Source organism: Microdochium trichocladiopsis (genome assembly GCF_020744255.1).
Source record: "Microdochium trichocladiopsis strain MPI-CAGE-CH-0230 chromosome Unknown B0I36scaffold_6, whole genome shotgun sequence".
NCBI classification, from domain to species: Eukaryota; Fungi; Ascomycota; class Sordariomycetes; order Xylariales; family Microdochiaceae; genus Microdochium; species Microdochium trichocladiopsis.
In genome coordinates, this window is record NW_025763549.1 from 1,770,359 (window position 1) to 1,796,291 (window position 25,933).

A 25,933-nucleotide genomic window follows, 5' to 3' on the forward strand; every position below is an offset into this window, starting at 1 on the left:
GGATGCCATCAACCCCGCGCGCGTGGGCATGCTAGGCTGTTGCGGCTGCTCAGCGCCCCGACGATCCGTATCGAGGCAAGTATGCCTCGGCTGACCCCTTGTTAACCACCAGAGCCCAGGTGCTACCCCCTGGGGGCCCAGCCTTCTAATCATGCATCCAGACTGTGTATCTAAGAGAACTGGCATCATCTTCTCAATCCATGGCTTCGTCCAAAACTCGTGCCACATCCTACAAGTCCGCCGTCGACAGAGCCACTCACCTCGCTCGTGCACTCGACCACCCTCCAGACGGGACCATGCCTGATCCGGCAGAATATACCTTGAACCAGAACGGCATTCCGCCTTACGAGTCATTGCCTCTGCGCAAGTCCGACCCTTTCGTCGCTGCATGGGGCTTGTACGGAAAAGACGATGAGCTGGGTACACTGAACCGTCTCACTCCGGCGCGGGTCGTGGCTGCTGCCAGGGAGATTCAGTCTGGAAACCGGGTCGGGCTAGACTGGGCCTTGAGCGGCAATCTCATTAGCAACAAGCCTTTCTACTCACGACAGGGTTTCAAGCTCGATGTCGTCCGTCACCTGGCTGGGTGCGGTAACGATGATGTATGGACGTTCAACCCCCAGGCCTCGACGCAGTGGGATGGGCTTCGCCATGTCGGGTTTGCCAAGGAGCAGCTCTTTTACAATGGAGTCAATATGGATCAGATTCACGAGGCGGATAGCAAGGGTCACAAGTCAACAGTTAATGGTGTTCATGGTACGTTTGATGCTTGATGCTTGTGGATAACAGGAGCTCGTCCATATCAAGGTGAGCTTGCCACTGACCGATACCACGAACCCCGACAGCATGGGCCAAGAAAGGCATCGTAGGTCGTGGAGTTCTTGTAGATTACCACAACTGGCGTATCAAGAACCACAAATGGCCCGACTTTGATGCCTTCGGAACTTGCCGCATCCCGGTGTCGGACCTTCAAGAATGCCTGGCAGACCACGGCACAGAGATTCATTTTGGAGACATTCTCTTTGTGCGTACCGGTTTCATGCATGCCATGGCCAGCAAGACTGTCGAGGAGCTTAAGGACATACAAAACCGTCGATACGAGGATGTCAAGTTTTGCGGTGTCGATACCACATCGGAGTTGCTCAAGTGGATATGGGAGAACTTCTCAGCTGTGGCTGGCGATCAGCCTGCCTTTGAAGCCTGGCCTTTCAAAGGGCCCGAGTCTTTGCATACGGCGTGTCTGGCGTCGTGGGGTTGTCCAATAGGTGAGCTCTTCGACCTCGAGGCGCTTGCGCAGCAATGTCAGGAGGAAAATCGATGGAGCTTTTTTCTCACCAGCGAGCCGTGTAATGTACCCGGCGCCGTTGCAACCCCGCCGAATGCACTCGCCATCTTCTAGTGCACTGGTTGTTGATTCAACCTCGCGCCTTTTTGAACACGATTGAGGCTCAACTTATCATTCCCAGTGGCTTTTACGGAATAGAGCCGTCTTGATATATGCTAAGGTGCACTATGCTATTTTTGAGCCAGCTGTCTTGCCATGTCATGATGTCTCCTACGCCTTCGCCGTGCGTTGGGAGGACCTAACGGCGAGTGGGTGATAATGATAATTGAAAACGTAGCGAATGGGCGAAGATGGTGCCGCACATAGCCACACTGACGTTCACTTCCATCATGGCAAAATTAAAGTGGTGTCCAGAGGCGCAGGAGTACGTCGCTAAAGATGTCCAGCGAGAGACCATAAGCAAGTCACACTGTTCTGAATCATCACCAGAGAGAATCGTTGAGACCCAGCCAGCATTGACTATCTTGGGTGAAGCCTAATGCGAGAAGAAGACAGCCGAAAGAAAATGCGAATCTGTCCTTGCCTTTCTCTTATAGTCACTGCTGCAGCATTTGGGAGTATTTGTCCCTTGCCATGGGGTGAACAGCCTGCATCATGGGAATCAATCGCTTGTGGTCGCCCGAGAAAGTTGACATTGCCCGGCGATTACTCAAGAGGGCAGAGATATGCTGTGTGAGATATGCTCACACATGATTCAGACGCATTATTACTCGTGCCTCGCCGCCGTCCTGGTGTCTTTGGTGGTGTGAAGGGCAAGCTCGGAACCACACCAAAGCACGATCAGCAGACTCCTCGGCCACGGCAAATGATTAGCCGTGAAAAAATAGCGCCCTCACTCTTACGAGGTGCCGAACAATTCATGAAGGGCACGTTCGGTATCCCACATAGCTGTGCGAGACTCTGCGCGCGAAGTCGCATCACAGCTTGTCCTAAACATGTCTGTTCCCGCTGTCCAAACGAGCATTCGACGAAGGCAGCTGTGCAAAGAGCAATTTGGCTCTTGGCAATAATCTGTGAGTGCTACGTAGCGCGAGGGAGCAATTTCACGTTGATATGATTTCGTCAGTGGCGATCTTGGTCCTGAGCTGGGACGGTTTCCAATCACGTAGCAGCCCATTCAGACTGAGATGATCAAAAATCAACTAGCACTTTTGCCCAGGACTATTTGTTGCTGCCTAACAACACCCGCACCACTAGCTATCGGCTCTACCATGTTCTTCGTCTGCTCGGTGCTCCAAGTAGTGATCAGGAGACTTCTATCGACGCGATGCCTCGCATCAGGTCATGTGGCGTCTCCTGTGCACTGACACCTGCTCGACTTCACCAATGACTCAATGTGTAGTTACCATTCTCTCTGCTGATGAATACTTTGTTGAACTTTGATTCCGCTCCATGGTAGGCTACCAAGCTCACAAGGTTCAGTTCTTCCGGGAGTCTGCACCGGGTGACGATTGTGGACGACTACCGTGCTCAAGCCCATATTCTCGGCCGGAAGCTGAACCCAGTCGTGTTGCATGAGTCGTTGCGATGGGGATACGGAGCTATGCGTTTTGACTTCGCCCTGGGCAGAGCATTGGGCGATGGATGCCTTGAGCTGGCTGGCAACCTGAACGATGTATCGATAGACTACTGGCAGATTGGCACAAAGGATACCACCGCACGGCTCCCAAGCCGAAAGAATGCCGAGGCCCGTCATTTCCCCTGTAAACACCTCAAGACAGTCAGCGAGCCGAGTCTGTTGTTCTCACCGTATCTTGGGGGTTCGAAGAACACCCACATGTAAAGTCTCGCGTGCCCGCAGAAAATACATATTTGAGCCGGACGGCGCTGATGGCGCAGGTACCGAGTCCAACAGAGAAAAGGAATGCCAAGCTGATCTTCTTGTGCTGGCCAGTCCGTAGTTTGAATATGGTCGGTATAGGCATAAGAAATATCCAAACATCGAGGACGATGTTGACGATGTTGGTGGCATACGTGAAAGCGACCTTGTTGACACAAGCACCCTCTGCTGCCCCCCACCACGCCTTAATAGGTCGACACCCAAATCCCAGCGTGACCTCCATGCCCAATAGCCATACCAGGACTACTGCTGCAGTCCAGATGGTGAGCCTGCGAAACATCGTTATCGCGAAGATGCGATGGTAGAGCGCCAGTATCGCGAGCTTCGTGGTGGCAATGGCTACATCATAAAAGTGACTGAAAATATAGTCGCCCTGGTTCGCAGTGTCAGAAACTCAAAGTTCACGGCGGTGTGAGAGATGCCTGCCTGCCAACTGACCTTGAGGAACATGGCCATGTCGTCGGGAGTAACAGCCTCGATGTGCCGTCCCAGACCATGGGGAGCCCCTGCGGTCGCGGAACGTTAGGAGCCCTGAGCAAGGATGAACTGTAAAGACAATGTGAAGTGAGCAGCATCTACATACCGAGCAAGAGTCCGACGATACACTCACCTACAGCAACAATCTAATCATCTTGTTAGGCTGGGATGCTCAAGTACGGGATCTCGATCTCCTGCTCGCCCAGGGCTGCGGAGGAGGTAAGGTTGATAGAACATACTGTGGCAAGCGTGATAATGATATCATCAGGATACAGTCGTCCATCCGACAGGGTGAACACTTTCACCCAGAGTCTAAGGCCTGTACTTAGGACTTCGAGTGGTATCGGAGCGGCGTACAAGGCGTTAAGCATTGGCGCCTTCGACTGCGCAAGGTAGTCCGTGTATGCTTGATTCGACGGCATGGTTGGCGCGTTGAATGCCAGCTCGCCGAGGCACTTTGATACCCCGGAAACTATCGGAGTAGCGGGTATTATTAGTCTGTATATACTAACAAGCCTGTCAAGAGGTCGAGTAGCTTGTGAAGTCAACGATCGTGGCGAGTCGTCAGGCGAACCTGTGGAGCGGTGGTTTCCGTGCCGAGTAGTGTATGCAAAGTAAGTACTGTGGCAATCCAGCAGGCCTCTCCTAAGTGGAAAATCTAGTCCTCACGAGAAGACACCCACGAGAGGACAAGGTCGTGTGATCCCGTGCTCACTTCCCCGTCGCAAGCCAGAAAGCATGAGACTTCTTGAGAGTCACCTCCCGAGTCAGCGAGGCTGTTTTAGAGACATCATTCACATGTGGGCAAGCGGCCAGCCGGGGCCGATGACCTCGTACTTTCCTGTCCATTATTGAGGTCAGGTGAGAGCTGCCTGAAGGGACCAATCGTGGAGACGACGCATGGCAGCTGAGGGCGGGTGGTGCTGATGATGCTGCCGCCACGCCGGCGCGGCTGCATGTTCTGTCCTTGCTGGGGTGACACGGGCACAAGCAATCAATAAGGGCTCATTTTCGTAGCAACGCATCAATCCTGGGCTTGACTCACACAGCTCGGGTTATTGGACGAGCACGCCGTCTTATTGGGGCTCAACTGTGCGGGCTCGTGCGATTCCCATTCGGTGGCACGACATGACGATGTACGACCCGAGGCTGACGAGCTGTACTCGAGGCGCCGGCAGCCACTTTACAGGGAATTGAGGGCAGGGCCAAGCCAGAAGCGGTGACGCGCGCAGCTGCGCCTCCTGATGGCTTGATACATGTCGGAAGCAATCGCCTTTGCCGTACGGACTCTGGATGTCTTGTGAGTGTTTCTGGGGGTGGCCGCCTGCACATTCGAGGACGGCACGGCGCATGCCCGGCGGTTGGCCGCGCGGACCAGGGCGGGATGGTCCACATCCGACAATTGAAGGTACTTTGCCCCAAAGCCGCCGGCTGAGGGCCAATTCATTTCCTTTTGAGGCAGCAAACGCTCACCCAGCTCGCACTCGACGGCGGGTCTGGTGGGTTAATCCATGAAGGCCAGCGACGTCTGTATGTGGGAGGTCAGGACAACGGCATCTTGATCCAATCGACCAGCCTGATCGATACTTGGAGCCACGCCAGAGACGGCACCTTTTCCTCTTCAGAGCAGCTCTCAAAAGTGATGTCCTTGCGCAAGATTGTCAGCCGTGGCTGTAGCAAGTTGCCACAACCTGCTTACCCACAGAACACTCCATTGCGAATACCCTCATCGCCCTGCCGTTCTTGCAGCCGAGCAGAGCCAGGTTTCAATATTCAACAAATTAGCCAGCTAGCCCCGTGTATATATTGCGTAGGCGAGCCGCATCGTCTATCATGGAACTGACTGCCGTTCTGCTTCTGCCATGTAACTCATCACTGTCGTCGCTCGCCCTGCTTTGTCCCGACCGACAGCCTCCACCCACGCCGCCTTGTCACTACCTTCTAGTGCAGCCCCGAGGATCAATGCAACCTATCTCTCTGTCTACTGCATGTCTGGTTTTCCTGCTGCTCGCGAGAGCCGTGGTCGGAGTTGCTATAGGCTTGGATCCGCGGCTGGTTGACCTCGGGTACGCGCGCTATCGGGGGTTATACGATGCCAAGCGCGGTCTCGACATCTGGAGAGGGTCAGTCTCATTCTGTCACACCTTGTGCTCCCCCAGAAGCTCATAGGTGCCTAGTGCAATACGAGTCCTTCACTTTTGCACCGCTGACTCGATGCGGAGTGGCGCACCCTTCGCAGCATCCGCTATGCCGCTCCTCCCGTTGGCCCCTTACGCTGGCAGATGCCACAGCCGCCCCTTGATGAGAGCGCTGTTGGAATTATCGACGCAACAGACCTACCGCCACTCTGCCCACAGGCAGGTGCCTTTGCCACGCCCGTCGAGTACGGCTTCAATGGCGGGCCAGGTAACGAGGACTGCCTTTACCTGAACGTATACGCACCTGCAGGTGCAAACGGCCTGCCTGTCCTCGTCTGGATCCGTGAGTTCCACCTTCCCTCTTCAACCCTGAATCGAGCAAGCTCTTTGTAAGTGCAGGTTTCTCGTGCGCGTTGCGAGTGCAGGAGATGACCGAGCTGCCTGATGCCTAAGATCGACAAGAAAGCCCATGACATCCCTATCCGCATACGTTTCTGACAGCGCGGCGCATTAGATGGGGGCGGTTACTCTCTCTTCGGAGCACGCTACGATCCAAGTGGCTGGATCGCTGCTGGTGGTTACCGCTTCGTGGCCGTGGAGATCCAGTATCGGCTTGGTGCATTTGGATTTCTTGCCTCGCGAGAAGTCAGAGCCAAAGGCCAGCTCAATGCTGGCCTGCTGGACCAGCGCCGAGCTCTTCAATGGGTGCAGCAGTACATCGCACACTTTGGAGGAGATCCGAGCCGGGTGACTGTGGCCGGCGAGTCGTCAGGAGCAGGCTCGACTCTACATCAAGCTCTTGCTTACGGTGGCCGTGACGAAGGTCTTTTCTCCAATGTGAGTACTTGCAGCTCTGGGTCATCTCAACTCCCTGCCGCAGTCAGGATCATGACTGAACTAGTGCGTCTAGATCTACATGTCAAGCCCATGTCTGCCACCGATTTATGCGTACAATGATGAGTATCCAACGGAACATTTTCGTAAATTCGCGGAACTAGCAGGGTGTGCCAGCAGGGCGACAGCACAAAGTTGTGGCGATCTCGTCTTCGAGTGCTTAGTCGCAGCTGACACCAGTGTGTTGCAAAATGCGAGCGAAGCAGTTGCCGCTACGCAGGGGTATTTCGGCAGTTTCGCATGGCTGCCCGTGGTCGATGGTCGCTTTGTTAGAAGCAGGCCCACATCGCAGCTTTTAGAGGGCCGGGTGGCCGGCAAGCGTATTTTGGTCGGTGTAAGTGGCTCTACAGATCTGAACCTCGATACCTTGGCCAAGTCCATTGGCAAGAAAATGATGAGCATCAGTCAAGGGGCAATTTCCGTACCAGCACCTCATGACCAGCATCACATTGTTAACACGCATGCCTACTTATACAGACCAATGCCAACGAAGGTGTGCCCTTGACCAACCCAAGAGTCAACAACAAACAGCAGTACGACGATTTCATCAGATCACAATACCCAAATTTGAACGCGGCCGATCATGCCCACATTGAAGGGCTTTACCGCGTTGACGATGCTCTCGAATATGGTTCTCGGATGATATTTGATACGACAGGCAATTCCGCGCCATCTGCGCTACTACAATCGGGCATGGCCACGGGGATACAGCAAACTGTGTTCAACATGGCTGCAGAAACGACATTTGCTTGTCCCGCTCAGTGGCTGTCGGAAGCTCTCAGTCGCCATAACCGCTCAGTATGGAGATATCAGTACTCCTTGACGGCATCGTACCACGGCGCAGATCTCGCTGCTATTTTCAATCTTGGCTTGGGCTTCACCAGCATTGCTCCAGGTTTTCGCCATGCGTTGCAGAACATGCTGTCCGCATTTATTACCAACGACTGCCCTACCATCCCAGCCGATATCGCTACTGGGTACAAAGAGAACGCCTCAGTTCCCCTGGTGGGAGGGCAATTACTATGGCCACAATTTACCCAGGACCACCCGGTGCAGCTAAATCTCAATACCACTGGGGGAATAGAAACAACAACAGTAGTGACGGACACACTGCAATTTATGGTGCGTTCTGGGAACGACGTAGTAAACACTGTTAATATTGCTGATTTACGGACATGGGAAGCTGGCAGGGCGGAGCGATGCAATTTCTGGGGAGGCATATCGCAAAGAGTACCATATTGACTAGGGACAAAAGGACAGATAGACTTAGCCGAGCACAAACCATTTTCATACAAGAGTCGATCATGAAAGTGACGAGTGGCTTGCTGCTGCGTACTTATGTGGAATACTTGAGAAAATGGCTGTCAATAATTGAATCTATGCTGATCATGAATGATTAATCACACACCCAAGACCAAGAATTAATGAGTGCGCTGCCACCTTGCTCTACCACCTTGGTCTACCAAGCTTAGTACGATTTGGAAGCATGCATATCTGTAAGGATGGTTTCAGATGACACGAAAAGTTGTTGTTTCAGATGACCCGAAAGGTCAACAACCTAAGGGGCAATAAGGTCATGTTCTTGTTCTTTTGATGGTCTTGCCAAGTACCATCATTAACTTTCAAAATCTACTGTGAATGAACTCGCAATGACTATAATGGGAAAACTGAGCACTCGGCTCGTGCAAAGGAAAATATGACATGGTATATGGCAGAAACTTCGCCAACCATTTGATGCAGGTACCGTAATCCAAACAGCAGCAAATCGCTAGCACATCAAATGCCTTCCATCTGTTACCAACATGTCCCTTACTACTGGTGCTATACACTTCGTAGCGTATTGTTGTTCTTGTTGATTTCCCAACAGTGGAACTAGATGGACACCACTCGGGTATATATTTATCTGAATGGTTGAAGTGTCAGCTATTGGCAAGACAGCAGGAAAAATGTTCTACCTCCAGAGCGCTTTCTCCTCGACCGACTTCAAGTTACCGCCCTGGCTGCCATACCGGCCAAGCTTGACAAGTAGTAAATGGCAATTGCAGACGAAGAAACCGGCAAGTAATCGATTTTAGTAGAAGAATCTAGGGATGGTCGAGAAGACTCAAATGTGAAGAAATAGGCCGTGATACCTACGGGAGCTGGCAAGAACAACCTCAGCCACTTCGATTTTAATTCATTGTACTCCGGCTACCCGTAGCTCCAGAGGGAGTTAATCTTCAAGTGTAAAAACGTCCCTTCCCATGTAATAGTAGACTAGTACTAACAGATCTGCAATAGCATATGAGTATGGTAATTTTTAATGTATTTCATTAGGCTGTCTCAGAAGAAGTCACTGCTTGATTCTATCGAGTGAGCTCGCCACAGATGGGATCAGCGGGTTCCATCATAACTGCTCCAAAAACGAGTATTCAACTCTATTCTCGATAATATAAGCTACAATGTACAGATCTAGTCAACCAACACGGGGGCGAGCCAGACGAAATGAAACTGCACCTGTCATCTTCTCAGTGACAACTGGTAGTGACTAATAAGTAACGGGCAAGGCGCACAAGCCTGGAAAGGCAAGGCATAATGTTTTGCTACTGTGTTGTTATCCTGCATATCAGTGTGTTTCTTCGCAAAGGCGTCGTAGACCTAGGTTCGCCGGATACTACTACTATGGTACAGGAAACCACAGATTGAAGTAATGGTGTCATTCTGAAGCATAGCCAATGATATTGAGAAGACTGCACTGTGTATAGTACGGACTCCGGATTGAAACAGCGTTACACGAGAACCGCTGGAGGAATATCGTACGACGGGCATCCTACCACGGAAATCCATGGGTGCGAGGACTGCCGCTTGCATTCAGAACAAGGTTTAACCAGTTGCGTAGCGTAGTAGCCGGGGAAGACAAAGTACGTATCTTCAGCCCAGCCTATTCGCGCGATTCGTGACACTATGTACTCCGAGCACCGCTGAACCCCGAACGCTATTGGGTCACGCGTATCATTATCAGTAGAACAAATTGTCAACCCAAGATTTCTCCTGTCTGATTTGAGCGAGACGTAGTATGATGCTGGCTTGTAAAAAGTATTCTGAATCATTCACTACCTCTCTTTATACACTGACAAAAGGATTGAAAGTTGAATGTCCGCATAATCTCAAATTATGGTTCAGGTTGATAATTTCACGAGACATGGTTTCTCCTTATTGATTGAGACACTGTAGTGCACTACACTTGCTACACAGCTGTATTATATCAAAAGTGGATAGAAGTGAAAAAAGTATTCTCACTGATTATGCCATCGTGCCGTTTCATGCATCGCTCCTGCTGAATAGTCCCTCGTTATGGGCGAATCGTCCGAGAGGGCTCTTTATGCAGTTTCGGGAACAGACAGACAGCATTTGATGAAAATTTTACCACCAGTTGTCTTTCACTGCGAAGTAAACCTAATCACAAGTGCGTTCAGGTATTATTTGTAGTACAATACATATGAATGAGCACTTGTACTATCTTTCAAGCTAGCTCCAATTGTGGTTATATTTCTGCTGCTTTTGGGACGTTTCGTAGGATGGTATCGTTACACAAGCCTAGACTCATTCAACATGAAACGTGTATCGATGGAAGTATATGCTGATGCTTTTTGGACCATCGAACCCATGCTCTATTATCACTATTGTCCAGACGCTCAGGGTTAGTGACCAAGAATGAAAAGGATAAGAGAATGTAAATACTCTACTACTTGGGTTATAGCATGAGTCTACGGACAAAGAATTTACTTCATCACTGTCGGCGAAAGAAAGATCGATTGTATAAAAATAAACAACTCAAACCAGCATAGCAGCCTGTCCACTATGGTCAGCTGGGGGTTCTCTGCCGGGGAAATAGGACTATAGTCCTAGCAGTAGCCTAATCGGAAGATGTTGTTGGCCGTCAACAGGACAATAAAAGAAGGACCGAGAGTAGGTTGTATTCATGTCCCTTTGGCGAACAGGCCGTTGATTTTGCTGTGCAACCGTGATGAAGTATGCATGAAGTTCTGCTCCCGCAGGCAGGGGTGCTGGCGGCTTCTCCTCGTTGACATCCCCTCGGACTTTGGTCAATGCTGCCTGGACCACTCGACACTCTCTGTCTGGTCTGTTGATTAGGGCAGACAGCCTCTAGATATATATAAAGCTGTTCTTGGACTGATTCTAGGGTAAGAACAATACGGTCATACAAATGCCGGTTTAGATTATGCGCATAGCAGTGTATAATGTTTTGAAGCCATGTTCTGGTGACGAAATCCAAGTGATGAATGCTGTCTAGGGTGTAAGCTTAAAATTACAATGTCCAAAAGGTCGTGGTCTGCTCATGAATTTACTGAAGTGATCGCTACTCACGTTGACATCCATGCCAAATGCTCAATCGTGGAGCGGGAAGGTAACGAAGTTTTGATATTGTACCCAAAAGCAGGGATGGTTCACCCACATCCACAGATCGAGATCTGGAACACTCAGGACCTTCTTCACTTCTCCTTCTGAGTGGACTACAGAAATGGGACTGATACCGAGCTTCACGAATCTTGAAAGATCATAGTACTCTTGGATGTTTGTTGCCCTTTACCCAAGTACATCCCCGCTCAGTCTATAATAATGAACAACTTTCTCATTATGTTCTGCAGACGATTCTATCTTAAATGAAGGCGTGGGTATATTTATCTCATGAATACTGAACAAATAGTCATAATAAAAATGATCAGCTTTAATAGATACCTGTCCTGCTAATAGCCAGTCTAGCGAGAGGGTAGCTTGATAAATATGAGTGCTTCTACTACTGCTCAGTAGACCTCGTCAATGATGCACTATTAGGCCATAGACTCTGTGCAACGCTTCTTCCGAAAATATTCTGCTTTCTGTAGGGCTTTCAAATTATTAGCTATTTAGTACAATGAGCGCCTTTGTATATTCCGCACAAAGATTTTCAATACGCCCACATACAATATACGTAGAAAGAGGACTACTGAGCTATTTTCTTATTTGGAAGATATGTACCGCATGCCAACACCTGTTTAACCAGATGTTGAGCAGCAGTTATGCTCAATACTAAAAGCATAAGAAATTCCTCTCAAAGCGACGTGTCCCTTGTTAAACCAAAGAGTTTGCTCGCACGCCTGAGAACATTTAATTCGACATGCTTTTAAGACGAGTTGTGCCTTCCCTGAACTTGCCCATATATGGGCCAGATCCTGACTGACAGACTTGATACGATTAATGGTCAACGAGCAGGAAGGTATTGTCCAAGTAAGATCTATGTTAGGTGGTCGGGAACAAATGATATGAATAACGTGATGATAAAGACTTACCATCTCGAATCACTTTTAATGTATGTCGTGACGCTCAGTATCTACCACTCTTAAAATAACATTCACGCTGAGAGGTACATGCTGCATCAGCCTTCAGCCGTAAGTATAATACGCCATACCGCATATGATCTAATATTAGGAAGATCAACACTTTATCTGGATGGATGCATACAAAGATCACATTGAATCAGAGACTCTTTGCTGTCCATTCGCATACACATAAGCTATACCGCAAAGAATAATAACCACGCTCACTTTTTGAGCTTGTCCAGGTTTGTATATTATTCTCAGTAGCACGCGTCATTTGTTGTTGCTTTCGTGAGCCTACAAATGTATCGTATTATGAACCGTACTAGACCCGGACAAAAAGGTATACGCTGCGTATTCGGAGCGCCTAAGCGATGTCTACGCCACGCGACGGAATTGCGTATCACGAATGGCTCTCGCTAGCCAGATATTCTTTGGGTGAGGTTGGACACCCTTCCGGGCTAGAGTAGCTTAGGCGAAGGGCAATTCCTAGGTGCGCATCGCGCTTCATTAAACCGGCGCGGGCATGCGCCTACGGCTACGTTTCTCGAGGTTGTCGTGTAAGTCTGTTTCAGTAGTCAGGCAAACAGCGACCGGCTCTGCACCACTTTACAGATTGACGGCGCGTCGTCGTCGTCATCGCGATGAATCCGTCTCGCCTCCCTCAAGCTATCGTCAATCTGTAAGTGCTTCTTTTTAAGTCCCATATCTAAATAGGAATCCAAACTCAATGGTTCGTGCTCCTCAAACAGACGGGTACAGAGTATAGTTGAGAAAGCTGCATAGGTTTATGAGCAAAACTCACTTGTTACGGCCTCCAGAAGCAGCAGTCTAAAGAAGAGGTGTTGTAGCTGCGGTACGGTGACACCCGAAACTTGCAGACCTGGTCTCGAAAATGCGAAACCTGTACTCGTTCTTAACGTCCAGCCTATTGTAAAGTACTTCACTGAGTTTTGGGAGATCTATCTCAGCATTTGGCACTGCTCTCTATTCTTATTGGTCTTTTTGGAAGAGATGCTCATATAAAGCTGAAGCATTTTATTCTACTCTGCTTTTAAGCGAGTTCAATGTACATATCGTATCTCGTATCGAATATGCCACAGCGATTAACGACCCCTACTTGCTCTATAATTCATTACTTTTTCGCCCCTCTTACCTATTATGTTTCGCGTTCTCAAGGTTACTCGTACCTTTTTGACTAACATATATGCTTCACTGCCTCACTAATAGTTGCCAAGAACACCGTCCATCCAGAAAAGACTTCTTAACCATGATTTATGACACCCCAAAATCATGGTTCAAGAATGACCCGAGAACCGTAGAGGCTACTATTGTTGTTTTCGAGACTTTACAGAACCATATATGCTCGTTTTGTTTCATTGTGAACTTAAGCATCAAAGAGTTCAAGGCTAAGAATCACACGTCTTACAACCATTTTAGCACGAATATACCCCACCTCCCTCCCGTCCCGCACATTATGAAAACGATACTTACAGCGATCTATTGACTTATCGAAGTAGGTCGCCAGCAGCACTCCATGACCTATCAGTCACTTAATCGTGGATTTACAGCTGTTCGATTCCAGTGTATAATGCGCATAATAATCATAGCCCTCAACACCTTAGCTTCGTACAAAGTTTACTAGACCACGTAACTAACAAGGAGATAATTTCATGTCATACTGCGAGAAGCCAAAAGCCAAAATGTCGTCGCTCAGCGGGCCTTCTGTATTTAAATTGCATCAAGATAATTATGCGAATAAATTGAGAGAATATACAGAGGTCTATATAGTTCACACTGATAGCTCCTCCTGTTATAGATGAGTTCAGTGTTAAAGCAGCTGCTAGCCGGTTGCTGGAGAACAATACGTGTAATACTTCCACGCAACATCTCATCAGCACCAGATATTTGATGGTACAGTCTATAAGAGTTTAACTAAATATACAGCTAGTCAGATAGCACACTTATATCTGCTTGCTAGTACGCAAAAAAAAAAAAAAAAAAAAAAAAAAAAGGAAAGGAAATTTCCCAAATCAACGCAACCCAAGCTTGCTGCTGACCCTTACGACTATTGCTGCGAGTAGACTCTTGCACTGCCTAGAATCTAAATTTTGATACTTTCACGAACTTCAAAAGCCGGGAAAAACTAGAGATAACTTGAATCTCTGGAGATAAGACCTTTGGATAATTTCGGAAGGCTTAGGTGATTGTGTCTACCCTACGCATATCATTCTTTGCATGGACTGAGTTCAAGATTGGATAACAATGAGCTAATAATCAGGACCCTTGTGTATTCCTTCATTTCAACAGCTCTCCTTGAATTGAGAAAGTCAAGCGCCCAGATCTTTGCGTGTGAGTAGTCCAGACTAGCCCTCCACACTTTAGTCACGATACATTCTTGTCTACTCACCGATTGAACTTTGACTCTGCCGCAAATGTTTCATCGACGGGGGTGAACTAGATTTCCGTGGATGAAACATTTGCGGCAGAGTCAGTCTCTCCCATACATACTTTTGCACGGAAATTTCTTTTCAGCGGCTGAACGCTGTAGGTCACAATGGAATTCAAGGGCTACCTCACGACAAATTATTTTCACAAGCTCGACCAGTAGTAACGTCAGCTTTTTTCTTTTGAGTATAAACTTGTCTGGATACGAGGTGGATCATGGGTTGGTTGGCTTGATTGCTCCTGAATGCTAAGTATCCACTGGTGATTTAGTCGATTATATTTCTTCTAATGAGATATGAGTACGCGGGTAGCGACTTGTGATGGACTATATCAGCAGCCACAAGTTCAGTCTACAAACCTCATACATCAAATAGCCCGATGTCTAGAGGAGGATGTGGCGTTGCGTGAGCAACATGGAACAGAACTCCTCCCTCTTCGTGAAATTGGAGGAGCCATATACTTAATCTTGCCTCTCTATAGACCGGATACTACTTAGAGTTATTCGCGTCGCCATAGTCTGTTCACGCTCTCCATTTGCGGACTTGTATTGTGTACGGGGTATATATTGATTGATCTTGGTGCTAGAACGTTCATCGTGCAAATTTAAGATTTTTCTTGAGAACATTTTCCATAAGATCCCACGCTACGAGGAACAGAGAGTGGTGAAACCTCGGCTGCCCTCGAATGATGAGAATGCACTGCCTACTGTGAGGGAGAAACCCGCGCACATGCCTTCAGGTGTGCAGCATGGCGTGTGAACATGGCTAGCTCTCTTGTGAGAGGATCTCTGTGGGAACTGTCCACAGCAACCGTATTCCATGTGGAATTGTACATGTATGACAAGCACGCCAGTAAATTAGTTAACGACTCTATGCCTGTAGACCGTCCTCTCTTCTCACGGACGAGCATAGCACACAGGCAGGCTTAACTAATAGACCTTTTCGTGGTAGTACATTCAATTGACGCGAAACCTAGATAGGTAACACGTACTGATAATGATAATCATATTCAATCGATTAAAACTTTACAACCTACTAGTCTGTGCTGAACAGACCTGATAGCAACAGTAAGCTTTACGTCCTGCACAGCCTGGGAGAATAGAAACCAGGCCCGGCACAATAGTAATCACACTTTATTCATAAACATATATCTTCGCAGAGCTGAGAAGCCTTTGATACATATACTGTGGAAAGTTCTCAGGGTTCTCAATGAGCTACATTGATATGTGCTGAGAGTACATCCAGCTTCCCCACAATCACACTACCTAGGTGCAGTCGAAGTGCTTGTGATAAGGTACAAGCGATCGCGCTTCGAGAAGGACGTTTGCGCGAAGATATGTGTCGGGTTATGTTGGCTGTGTATGAAGCGGCAATAAATTCTGGATCCTTGGACAGTGCGCTTATCTTGGAGGGATTCGGATCGTAGGTGGAAGTACCACGAGTATGTCAAGATGCCTAACCCCAATTCAGTCATCAAGTTTGGGCAAGAGGTCAGTGGTATGGTATACAGCCAGGGCTACGCTGCTTGTATGCCTCTCTGGAGTGGTTCCAGATCAAGCTTACGTTTTGGACTGCGAGGTTATCAGGTGCCCACTAGGCGTGAGCCTCGATCCATATCACCCATGTCGAATACGCTTCGCAATGACATCCCGATGGCCCATGGCCAGTACAACTGACATACGACGAACCTATCTCCGCTTAAAAAGAAACACGCGGTCAAGCTGTTGTTCTCGCTGGCCCTTCCGTAACACGGCTTGTTGTATGGAGGTGATGGAGCAATGGGCTGTGGTGGCTTCTCTCTCCTCCTTGCGCTGGTCCGGAGTGTGGGCTCTGTAGCTTCACAGAACTCCTTCATCCCCAGGGAGGTTCCTCTGGTAATGCATTCGCATGTATTACCTGTGGCACACAAGTCCGCCCACCTGGGTCGTAAGTCAACCTGTCTACACACGACTTGAAGTTTGCCTCTATCAATATGGTATGCTCGTGGAGTTGTCGAGGTTCCAAGCTTGTTTATAGCTGCCATACAAGACGAGCTGTGAAATACGCGTGTCATCTGAACCATTTATATGCATGTGCCGGGCAGATTCGACATCGACCAGCCCTGGCTACAAAGCTGGAAGTTTATGAGTAAGGCATCTTTCATAATATGATGTCGACACGTCTTTCACCGGCTGAAGACAATTTAGTTGACTATCAGAAAATAAGCGGGCGCTCAACTGGTCTCAAGCGGATTGTCACTAGATATCATGAGCATATCCGTGTTAGTCCAGTATTGGAGTGACAAAGGCTGTGGCCACTGCTTGTTCCCGAGATCGAATACGAAGGGGGTAACAACTGGTGAACCAACAGCAATGTGATCCTTCTCGAATGTTGTTCCATGACCTTGGGAATGCGAGTCTACCTAGAACACCCGTCGCCTGATTCTCATTTGTCTATGGCCCCAAGGCGGGTAGCCCTGCTGATTCCCGGTGCGGCATTGCGCTGATGGCTTCACGGAGTGCCCGCAAGGTACGACGTGGTTCATGAACATCTGTATCACCCGAACGGCTCAAGCATTGGCTGCATGTTGAACAACACCATGGATCGTGAAATGGGTGCGGCGAGCTGATCCCTTGCAGCGAGCCATCTGGCACTCTGGAATACCCAACAGAGCACTGACACCCCGCCTGAGGCCTTCATGGTTGCTTCTGATGTGCGCAACGGTACTTGGTGTTTCGGGTTCCTTGGCGATGTTGAGTACTGTACTCAATCATGCTGGATCGGACCTTATCCGAACAGCTATGGGACTCCGCGGTGTGTTGGGATAGTCGCCCATAACCCAGTCAAGCAACACTTGGCACCGAGAGAAGAACCAGCATCCACGTGGCTACACTGATAGCAACAACGGTCCACATGATCCGATCAGACTACGATAATCTAAGTGTGCATATGTGCTTCCCAAACATCGTCCGTCAATTCTACCCAGGGAGACCGACCGGGAGTCGACCTGTCCCCTTATAACTACTCCACGACGTTACGTCTAATCATTCTTGGGTAGGTGGGCAAGGTGGATGGCACGGACGGCACGGACGGCACTGGTCTGAGGAGAGAACTGCTCACTGTATCGAGATGACCAGCCTGAGCAGAAGTCCAAAAATTGCAGTAAAGTCTAGAAATAGAAACACGGGGACACTGTGAGATGGGCAAAATACGGCCCACGAGGAGAAAATGCGCAAAAAATGCGCGTGAGCGCTATGTTGATCTGCATCACAAATAACATGCTCATTGTCCGATGGTGGAATGTGAAGCTCCCTTGCGGTTCCCGCCCGGCTGCGCCCGGTGCAAACCTCCCATCCATTTCGAAATAATGGCAAGCGTCGCGCACGTCTGTGTCAGCGAGTGAAGAAGCGCGCCTACGGGAGATCTTGGCCTGTCGCCTCGATGCAGCCTCCACCACGTCTTGTTGTGGACGTTGTCCCCTGCTATGGTTTGGAGCTCGGTGATCAAGATCGTTGAGTAGGACTCAGGATAATCCCACCCAGGTTGAGTTGTGCCAGCTGTGACTCTGGACTTTCTCCTTACAGGCAGAGGAGGCTTTATGGATGCACGGAACAGCAGGTGCGGGAACTTCCTGCCAGCTTACCGTTGCTCACATCGGTGTCGGCCGAATGATGGACAAATTGCAAAGGCACGGAATTCGGCTCACAGACACGACAAGGAACCGTGCTTCCAACGTGTACGAAGACTCGCAATCACCAGCACGAACATACACTGCATAGGTTGCGCATAGCATTGTCAAATGCATGTTACTCCAGATATGAGCTTCCAACCTCCCCGGCTTGTTGCTCAATGCACTTGCAGAGCCTGTGATATTTTCGCATATATGTCGTTGAGTATAATTGATACTCGTCCGTCATGACCTGAATCCAACTACTCATCAGTAAGACGGTTGATTGTTGACTCCCGACCGAGGGCGCTCACTACAAGACCCAGGCGGCGAAGTTGACGGTGGACTTGACAGCGTGTAGGTGGACTTCGGAAGAGGCCATTGACCTGATGCTGATCATCATCGTGGCGGTGATGGAACAGATCTCAGTGCACCGCTGATTGCCTGGCAGAAACAGGACGCTTTCAGTATGATACCATCACTCTTGGTAAACTGGTACGCAAATAATGTCATGCAATAGAACTCATTCGCCGTAGCCATGGAAATCGCCAAAATATGCACTGGCAGCTTCACTTCCCCCGGCTCACAACCTGTCACGAAACGCAGCAAGCAGAGGTCGCAAACAAGCACGGTTCTAATATTTCTCCCTGCAAAGACGCCACCAAATGCAGGTATTGATCTAGTATACACTATTGACACGGAGACAGCTTCGTTGATCATGGACAGACTCAGCCACTGGCACAGACCCTGTACACGCCAGTTCCAGACAGTTATTACAGTCACACGCTCTCAAACTCTGATCCAAGACTTGCCGCTCTGACGCTTTACAGGAGCATACGTCTCGGGTCCTCGATGTACTCCTTGATCTTGACGAGGAACTGGACAGCTTCCCGGCCATCCAGGAGACGGTGGTCGTACGTCAGTGCAAGGTACATCATGGGGCGGATCTCCACCTTCCCGTTGACAGCAATTGGGCGTTCTTTGATTGCGTGCAATCCAAGCACGGCACTCTGGGGCAGATTGATGATCGGTGTTCCCATAAGGGAGCCGAAAACGCCGCCATTGCTGATGGTGAAGGTGCCGCCGGCCATGTCCTCAATCGTAAGCTTGCCATCGCGAGCCTACAAAGCATGTGTGAGCACACAAATCAAGTTTATTGCTGAAAGCACAAATCGTGGGAGACAACTGATGCCGGGAGACTCACTTTCTTGCCCATGTCGGCGATGGACTTCTCAATAGTGACCATGTCCATAGATTCGGTGTTGCGAACCACGGGGGTGACGAGGCCCTTCTCCGTGGCAACGGCAACACTGATGTCGACGTAGTCACGGTAGACAATAGTGTCGCCACCGTTCTCGCCCTCGATGGAGGCGTTGACGGCTGGGAGATCGCGCATGGCCAGAACGCTGGCACGAGCGAAGGCACTCATGAAACCGAGCTTGACACCTGTCTTCTTGAGGACCTCGTCCTTGTAAAGCTTGCGGAAGTCCATAAGAGCGGACATGTCGACTTCGTTGAAGGTGGTGAGGGAAGCGGCCGTGTTTTGCGACTGCTTCAGGCGCTCCGCAATGCGAAGACGCATGCGGTTCATTTTAACCTGAACAAGGTGTCAGAGAACGGGGACAAATGGGAGCAAATCACGGAGAAGCACGGCATTGGACCTACCCGACGTTCTTCGCGACTGCCGAGGGCTGGCGCCGAAGATTCTTTAGGTGGCTGAGCCTCCTTCTTGGCTGGAGGGGAGTCTTTCTTGGGAGCAGGCGTCTCCTTCTTCGGCTCAGGCTTCGATTCGGACTCCTTGGGGGCCTCTGGCTGGTTGTCGCTTTGGGAGGACGTTGTGGCCTCGGACGAGGCTTCCTCCTTCTTGGGAGCCTCCTTGGACTCGCCGCCAGCAGGGGCGCCGCCAATCTCGATCTTTACAAGATCCTGGCCGACAGTGACGGTATCTTCTTCGTTGGCGAACAGCTCCTTGATGGTGCCGGCCTCTGTCGCGTTAACGGCAACGTCGATCTGCGGGAGGTGAGCACATTAGACAGGCGCATTCCAGCCAGTAGGGGTTGTGGCGGATAGCCAGGTAGTACCTTGTCAGTCTCGATGGTGGCAATTTCCTCGTCGAGCTCTACATAGTCGCCAACCTGCTTGTTCCACTGCTTAAGAGTTCCCTCGGTGATGGACTCGGCCATCTGAGGCACTTTAATGACAGCATCGGCATAGGTGCGGACATGGTTCATGTAGGCAGAGAGAGGCAGGCCGCGCAGAGGCTGCTGCATAGGCCGGCGGGTCGAGACGAGGCGGGCCGCCGTAAGGGCTCTTCTGGATAGCATGGCGACTTTGTTCCGTGGCACAGAGCGTGCAAGCCGAGGGTGTCGTGATGGGACAGGAGCTGGAGACGAGACGAAGGGCGGCGGGCGCACGAGTGAATGAGGGCGAAGGCGGGCGCAGAGAAGCGCGATAGTTGGATACGGCGAGAGGTTGCTTGGTTGAATCAAGAGAGGACGGAATGGAAGGCAGTGAAGCCGTGAGGGCGGAGCGGAGGTGAGTGGAAAAAAGCAGGCGAGTGCTGCGACGGAAGCTGCTACACGATAGATCGCAGCTCCAGGTGGCTGCGCAGTACCCAGGTACCTGCTACACTAAGGCGCGGGCGGTGACTGGCTGGCTTCAAGGAGCACCCGTGGGTGTGGGCACCACATGGCCCGCGCACCAGAATCTCATACCTTCCCGCAACAGTCGGCTATTCTCAGCTTCGCTGGGCCTGGCTGTCCCACGGGACCGGCCCCGTCCCGAGAGGCATTTCCCACGGCAGGCTTCGCTTGGTAGAATGTCGCCTGCCCCCCAACCCGTGACAGGCGCCTCATTGCCAGCGCACTGAGTAAACCAAGTAAAAACCAAGTACACTTCATCTTGGAGTGTACACTACAAGTCGCCTCATTGCTCTGTATCGTGGGACAGTCATCTCTTTGCATTGGATAACAGTCAGCGCCGGCCGCCGTCTCACAACCCGGTACCTCCGATGTCTGAACCCCCGGCGCTAGGAATCATCGGATCGTTCGCATCTCCGCCCACCAATCATTCTGGCCGATATCTTCCGGTAGCACGGCTTCCAGGCCCATGTCATCTTCAACGACTGTTCGCCTGCGCACGCGCTTACCTACGCAAGCATGCATGTACTCAGTCGCCGAACGCCACGGGTGCCCGATGTCTGGATCTAGGAACAGCAAGACACTGCAACGTCGCCCAAAACACAAAACTAGCTGAGAGTCCATCGACGAATATTCCGAAGCGAGCCTGCGTTGGCTGTGTGCGTTGGCAATTGTGCAGCACCAAATCTCGAGTCACAATCTGGAAGCGATGGAATGTGCGGCGTCACAGGCTATGCCTTCCTACCGAAGAAGCGACGTGGCTTTCGTGTCGAATCTCGACTTGCAGTAATTGATGCTCGAAAAGAAATAGCAACCTGATTATCAGCATGGCGGATGCCCACCTGGCTGACAGCTGAGCAAACTCTGGGCATTAGTGGGTATGCTCAAGCGGCACTGTGCTCTGCTCAGGCAATATGCTTGTGCGGAACAGCCCTTGGCGCAACATCAACCAGTCCTACCCGGGAGCCTTCCCTGGTTAGTGCAGCTTGCCCAAGCGGGCATACCTCAACTCAACCCGTAGCCTTGCATTACCCTGTCGGCCTGAGGCATCCACCGAGCTTTGCAACTCGCCCTGTTCAATTGGTTGTGTGCAGTTTGACATCAATTCCCGCCTCAACAGCAAGAAGGGCTTCATTGCGACCGCGTGCTCTCGCCCTCCTCGCCCGCCAACCCCTGCTTGCTACGCCAATCAACCTCGTCGTCGTCACATTGCCTCTGCTCTGTGCTCCAACACGGCATTGGTTCAAGCTGCGCGCGCAGCCGCTCTCGAATACGCCTAGCCAGACGCCTGCGCATTGACGTAACGCCTCTACCCACGGACTGCATCTCAAGATACGACGCCCTTCAATATGTCGAACAGACAGGCCGCCTTGTGAGACTTAGACCTCATACACTCATGTGCCTTCAATCACGCTCGTTCTGACGACCGCTCTGCGCAGATCGCTCTACCGGCGCTCGTTGAAGCTAGCCCTCGACTGGGCTGTTCATCGTCATCTCTGGCGCGGCCAGGCGCTTTACATTCGTTCTTTATTCGAGGCGAACCGCAACATTACCGACGTCAGGAAACAAAGAGTACGACTTCCGTCAATCATGCCGCCTATAAGTGCACCATCTTCCCTGATAGGTCCTGACACCACGACGGCCCACTCCTCGTTTCAGTCCTCGCTGGGAGCATGATGCCGAAATGCTCTAAAGGCTCAAGGCTTCTGTGGACTAGACACTCTGCCAGTCATGGGGACACGATCGTGTTCAGAGAGTATACATTTCGATTGGACGGCTGCTGACCATGACTGTATCTTGTGTAGGCGTTATTGAGTGAGACGGAGAAGCTGCTAGAGACATGGAAACATCCCGATCCTTACTGTCATCCTACAGCTCCAGGAGGTGCGGCCGACAAATATATTTTCTTCAGTCGTGCGACGTCTCTAACAAATTCCACAGGCTCCAAGTACGAGAGAAACTTGCCAGCGCACACAACAGCAGGTAAGGCTCGCCCGATGCAGGGTCATCTACGCACTCGCCGTCTCTTTCCCCAGCATACCCGCGACGGCGGCAACATATATCACGCAAGCGCTAATCCTGTGTTATCTTGCAGCGCCTCCGCCCCTAAAGTTCTAGGTGCCGCGAACAACGAAAGATCGGCCTGTAGTGTTGGAAAAACACAGAACGTCATGCGACCGCGGCCACAGAGTCACGTCGAGCTTGGAGCTTTGGAACTCATGTACATAAGACACGCATTTTCGAGAACGGTGTTCTGGCGATAGAGAGTTCAGGTCAGCAGGAAAGATACAGACGCCAGGGAGCACACGAAAAGAAAATATCCAGCCATACTTGGCGTGCGTTTGGGGAGAAATGTCGATTGTGGGCGATGCAGACAATATGAAAAGATCTAAGTCTCAGACACGAAATACGACCAACATGAGCGACACTCAAAGCACGAAGATCGTCCCCGAGCAAAAGAATGCAGAGCCATAGCTGTTCATGATACTTTGCCAATCAGACTCCTATGATGCTTCAGGGTGCCGCAGAAAACTTGACTACGACCCCACTAGAGTCGACCCAAGAAGTCCGGTGCGCTTGTGTACGCGTTGGATTTGTCTGGTTTGAATCGGCCGACATCTGACTCAAAATATGGGATGTCAAGGTCGTGTAGCCACTTTGCCAACTGACCTGACAGGATTCGCAAGATACAGAGCCAAGGAACCTGAACCACTGGTCAGGGTTGACGACATGAGACTTGCGTAAGGACACTGCGCTGCACGAAGTGGTATCCTGCACGCACTCGGTTCTTTGACATGGAGAGGCATCGCGCTCAGGCAACACAAAGCTGGCGCGCGAGCCCACGCATCAACAGGTGGACAGTCACGCCGCAAACACAAGCAGTGGTTTTTTAGAAGTTGTTCTCATTGGTGTGTCCATTATCGCGAATCCATTGTCGCTTTTGTATGGATCATGTATGGTGTAATGTACAACCCCATGCATCAAAAGCAAATACCGTGCCCAGCCGTGACCCCGTGGTTCATGAAAACGTCCCAAAAATAAAAGCCAGCCTGTAAAATCAAAAGGCAAACAAAAGCAGCAGAAGAAACACCGTTTACAGCTCTTGCGAGGCGTTCTTGCCAGTCTTGCCAGTCTTCTTGGGCAGGAGGTCTGGGGAGTAACGTTAGCATGTACAGAGAAACAGCAAGCGTCCTGGCGGCATGACTTACTCTGGTGGATGTTGGGGAGGACACCACCCTGGGCGATGGTGACGTGGCCCAGGAGCTTGTTCAACTCCTCATCGTTCCGGATGGCGAGCTGGAGGTGGCGGGGGATGATACGGGTCTTCTTGTTGTCGCGTGCAGCGTTGCCAGCCAGCTCGAGAATCTCAGCAGCGAGGTACTCGAGGACAGCGGCTAGGTAGACGGGGGCACCGGCACCGACACGCTGGGCGTAGTTGCCCTTGCGGAGCAGGCGGTGGACACGGCCAACAGGGAAGGCCAAGCCAGCCTTGGAAGAGCGGCTGCAGTGAGACGTGTCAGTACGAGTCAACAAAGCGCGCCACGTGATGGCCATGTGAAGTGATGGTAGAACTTACGACTGCGCGTTCTTGGAACCGCTGGCCTTGCCGCCGGACTTGCCTCCAGTCATTTTGATGGTTTGAGGGGGGTTTGAAGATGTGGGTAGAGTTTGGACAGTGAAGTCTAAGATAGACTTGAGAGGCGATGAGGCTGAGAACGGTGGTGGTGTGGATGGGAATGCTTTGGATGTTGGATAGTGGGAGTGGGAGTGACAAGAGACGGCCCAGTGGGGGATGCGCGGCTTAAGTATTGTCAGTCGCGTCAGAGGCACAATCACGGATCACCAGGAGCGGGCAAGTGGGAGGCAAGGCTCGAGAGCGTTGCGCGCTAGCCCCGAATGGGCCGGTCTGCACGCCTGGGAACTGCCTTGTCGATTGTGCGCGCGGCGCGCGTGTGGTGGGTGGGGCTCCAGACCGTCCAGATCACACTGCACAAGTTGCAGCTCACTGCCGGTACGTGCCTGTGGCCCCTTGAGCCCACTTGAGCTGCCACCTGGAGCTTCTCCACAGATGCGCCAATCAGAAGCTTCGATCGAGGAAGCTCGCAAGGGCAAAAAAACAACAAAAAGGCGCCCTCCGCGTTGCCCCGCTCGTCGCCTGCCAGCGATTATTGTGATTGGCCGACACAGCACTGTGATTGCGCCAGACCGGCATTCTTTGTCAGCACCGACGTCCTGGGATTTTCTCTTAATACCCCGTCGCCTGGCCCTCGTCCTGTCCCGTTGCTCTTGGTCCTTTCCTCCTTTTTCCCACCCTCCCCCAATGTTTGGGTCCCCCGACGCTTGTACGGGCTCCCAAGCTCCCCAGCCAGGGCCCCTCCCCCCTCCCCGGGTACCGCCTGGCGAGCTGGGTGGGCACCCTCTAATCACTCGAGCTCTCTGGCTGCCCTCAGTTCTCAGGGTCAACGGCACCGCCCACCTTGCTTGACCTTTTCCTTTCCTCGGGTTCTCACCTCTTTACTCCTTTACCTTTTGACATAGTTGACCTTTTACTTTTTGCTTTTTTGACTTTTTTCCCGTTTTTTTGGTGAAATTTTCATGTCGTTCTGATGCTGGGTCACATATGACATATTCTGTCATCAACTGTGTCATTTTTTCCAGGCCCCTCGCAAGTGACGTTGATTCCCCGCACAGCCAAACAGGCACAGTTGAATGCTCCAGTAATTTCGACTGCCAGATTCATACGAATCCGGGGCAAGAAGCCCGTAACTTGTTCGCGGGCCGCGGACCCAGGCCTGTTAGGCAGTGTCGGGCACTTCGTAAACAACAGCAACGTAGTCACGTAGTGGGATACATGGACGCGCTTCAATTTGGCTGGGATACGCGGCTGCTGCGTTTGACCGACGCTCAGACGATCCACCAGGACAGGCCCAGCCGTGCACATCATGGTCTTGCTTTTTAGGGACTCTACGATCATCGGACTTTGCTGCCTTGAGAGCGCCTGTTCAGCTACTTGCGACGGACAGGAAGGGTGGCACGTCATGTCGTCCATGCATGGGGGTTGTGTTGCGTGTGAGGAAGGTGCAGCTATGGTGGAGCTGACGGCACGCGGCAGTGATTCCTGCTTGCGCGTGTGCAGGCTGGTGAGCAGC

General features: G+C 51.0%; 7 protein-coding genes across 7 annotated transcripts; 4 read left to right on the top strand and 3 right to left on the bottom strand.

Moving 5' to 3' along the window:
- Window positions 1-95: 95 nt before the first annotated feature.
- On the top strand, window positions 96-1,519 carry B0I36DRAFT_325593 (uncharacterized protein). The gene is made up of 2 exons (XM_046154244.1): window positions 96-756; window positions 846-1,519. Exons 1-2 carry the CDS (start codon window positions 201-203, stop codon window positions 1,397-1,399), a joined length of 1,110 nt encoding a protein of 369 aa, XP_046011639.1. The 5' UTR covers window positions 96-200; the 3' UTR covers window positions 1,400-1,519.
- A 965-nt stretch (window positions 1,520-2,484) lies between these two features.
- On the bottom strand, window positions 2,485-4,084 carry B0I36DRAFT_423020 (uncharacterized protein; the record flags this gene model as incomplete). The annotated part of the gene is made up of 5 exons (XM_046162232.1): window positions 2,485-3,046; window positions 3,123-3,558; window positions 3,624-3,691; window positions 3,769-3,808; window positions 3,902-4,084. 5 exons carry the CDS (start codon window positions 4,082-4,084, stop codon window positions 2,688-2,690), a joined length of 1,086 nt encoding a protein of 361 aa, XP_046011640.1. The 3' UTR covers window positions 2,485-2,687.
- A 1,540-nt stretch (window positions 4,085-5,624) lies between these two features.
- On the top strand, window positions 5,625-9,037 carry B0I36DRAFT_350248 (Alpha/Beta hydrolase protein; the record flags this gene model as incomplete). Its single annotated transcript, XM_046156872.1, has 8 exons — window positions 5,625-5,785; window positions 5,902-6,068; window positions 6,111-6,143; window positions 6,315-6,637; window positions 6,711-7,028; window positions 7,172-7,699; window positions 8,975-8,986; window positions 9,011-9,037. 8 exons carry the CDS (start codon window positions 5,625-5,627, stop codon window positions 9,035-9,037), a joined length of 1,569 nt encoding a protein of 522 aa, XP_046011641.1.
- Window positions 9,038-18,760: 9,723 nt separating this feature from the next.
- On the bottom strand, window positions 18,761-20,750 carry B0I36DRAFT_325597 (dihydrolipoyllysine-residue succinyltransferase). Its single transcript, XM_046154245.1, has 4 exons — window positions 20,226-20,750; window positions 19,810-20,154; window positions 19,349-19,741; window positions 18,761-19,265 (listed from the first exon to the last, which is right to left on the bottom strand). The coding sequence occupies exons 1-4, from the start codon at window positions 20,466-20,468 to the stop codon at window positions 18,969-18,971; spliced, it is 1,278 nt and encodes a 425-aa protein (XP_046011642.1). The 5' UTR covers window positions 20,469-20,750; the 3' UTR covers window positions 18,761-18,968.
- Window positions 20,751-21,512: 762 nt separating this feature from the next.
- On the top strand, window positions 21,513-22,431 carry B0I36DRAFT_131638 (uncharacterized protein). The gene has a single exon (XM_046148210.1). The coding sequence runs from the start codon at window positions 21,618-21,620 to the stop codon at window positions 22,080-22,082; it is 465 nt and encodes a 154-aa protein (XP_046011643.1). The 5' UTR covers window positions 21,513-21,617; the 3' UTR covers window positions 22,083-22,431.
- On the top strand, window positions 22,133-22,901 carry B0I36DRAFT_374894 (complex 1 protein; the record flags this gene model as incomplete). The annotated part of the gene is made up of 5 exons (XM_046160318.1): window positions 22,133-22,155; window positions 22,223-22,355; window positions 22,589-22,667; window positions 22,725-22,766; window positions 22,879-22,901. 5 exons carry the CDS (start codon window positions 22,133-22,135, stop codon window positions 22,899-22,901), a joined length of 300 nt encoding a protein of 99 aa, XP_046011644.1.
- A 768-nt stretch (window positions 22,902-23,669) lies between these two features.
- On the bottom strand, window positions 23,670-24,535 carry B0I36DRAFT_325611 (histone-fold-containing protein). Its single transcript, XM_046154246.1, has 3 exons — window positions 24,361-24,535; window positions 23,993-24,285; window positions 23,670-23,933 (listed from the first exon to the last, which is right to left on the bottom strand). The coding sequence occupies exons 1-3, from the start codon at window positions 24,411-24,413 to the stop codon at window positions 23,878-23,880; spliced, it is 402 nt and encodes a 133-aa protein (XP_046011645.1). The 5' UTR covers window positions 24,414-24,535; the 3' UTR covers window positions 23,670-23,877.
- Window positions 24,536-25,933: the final 1,398 nt, after the last annotated feature.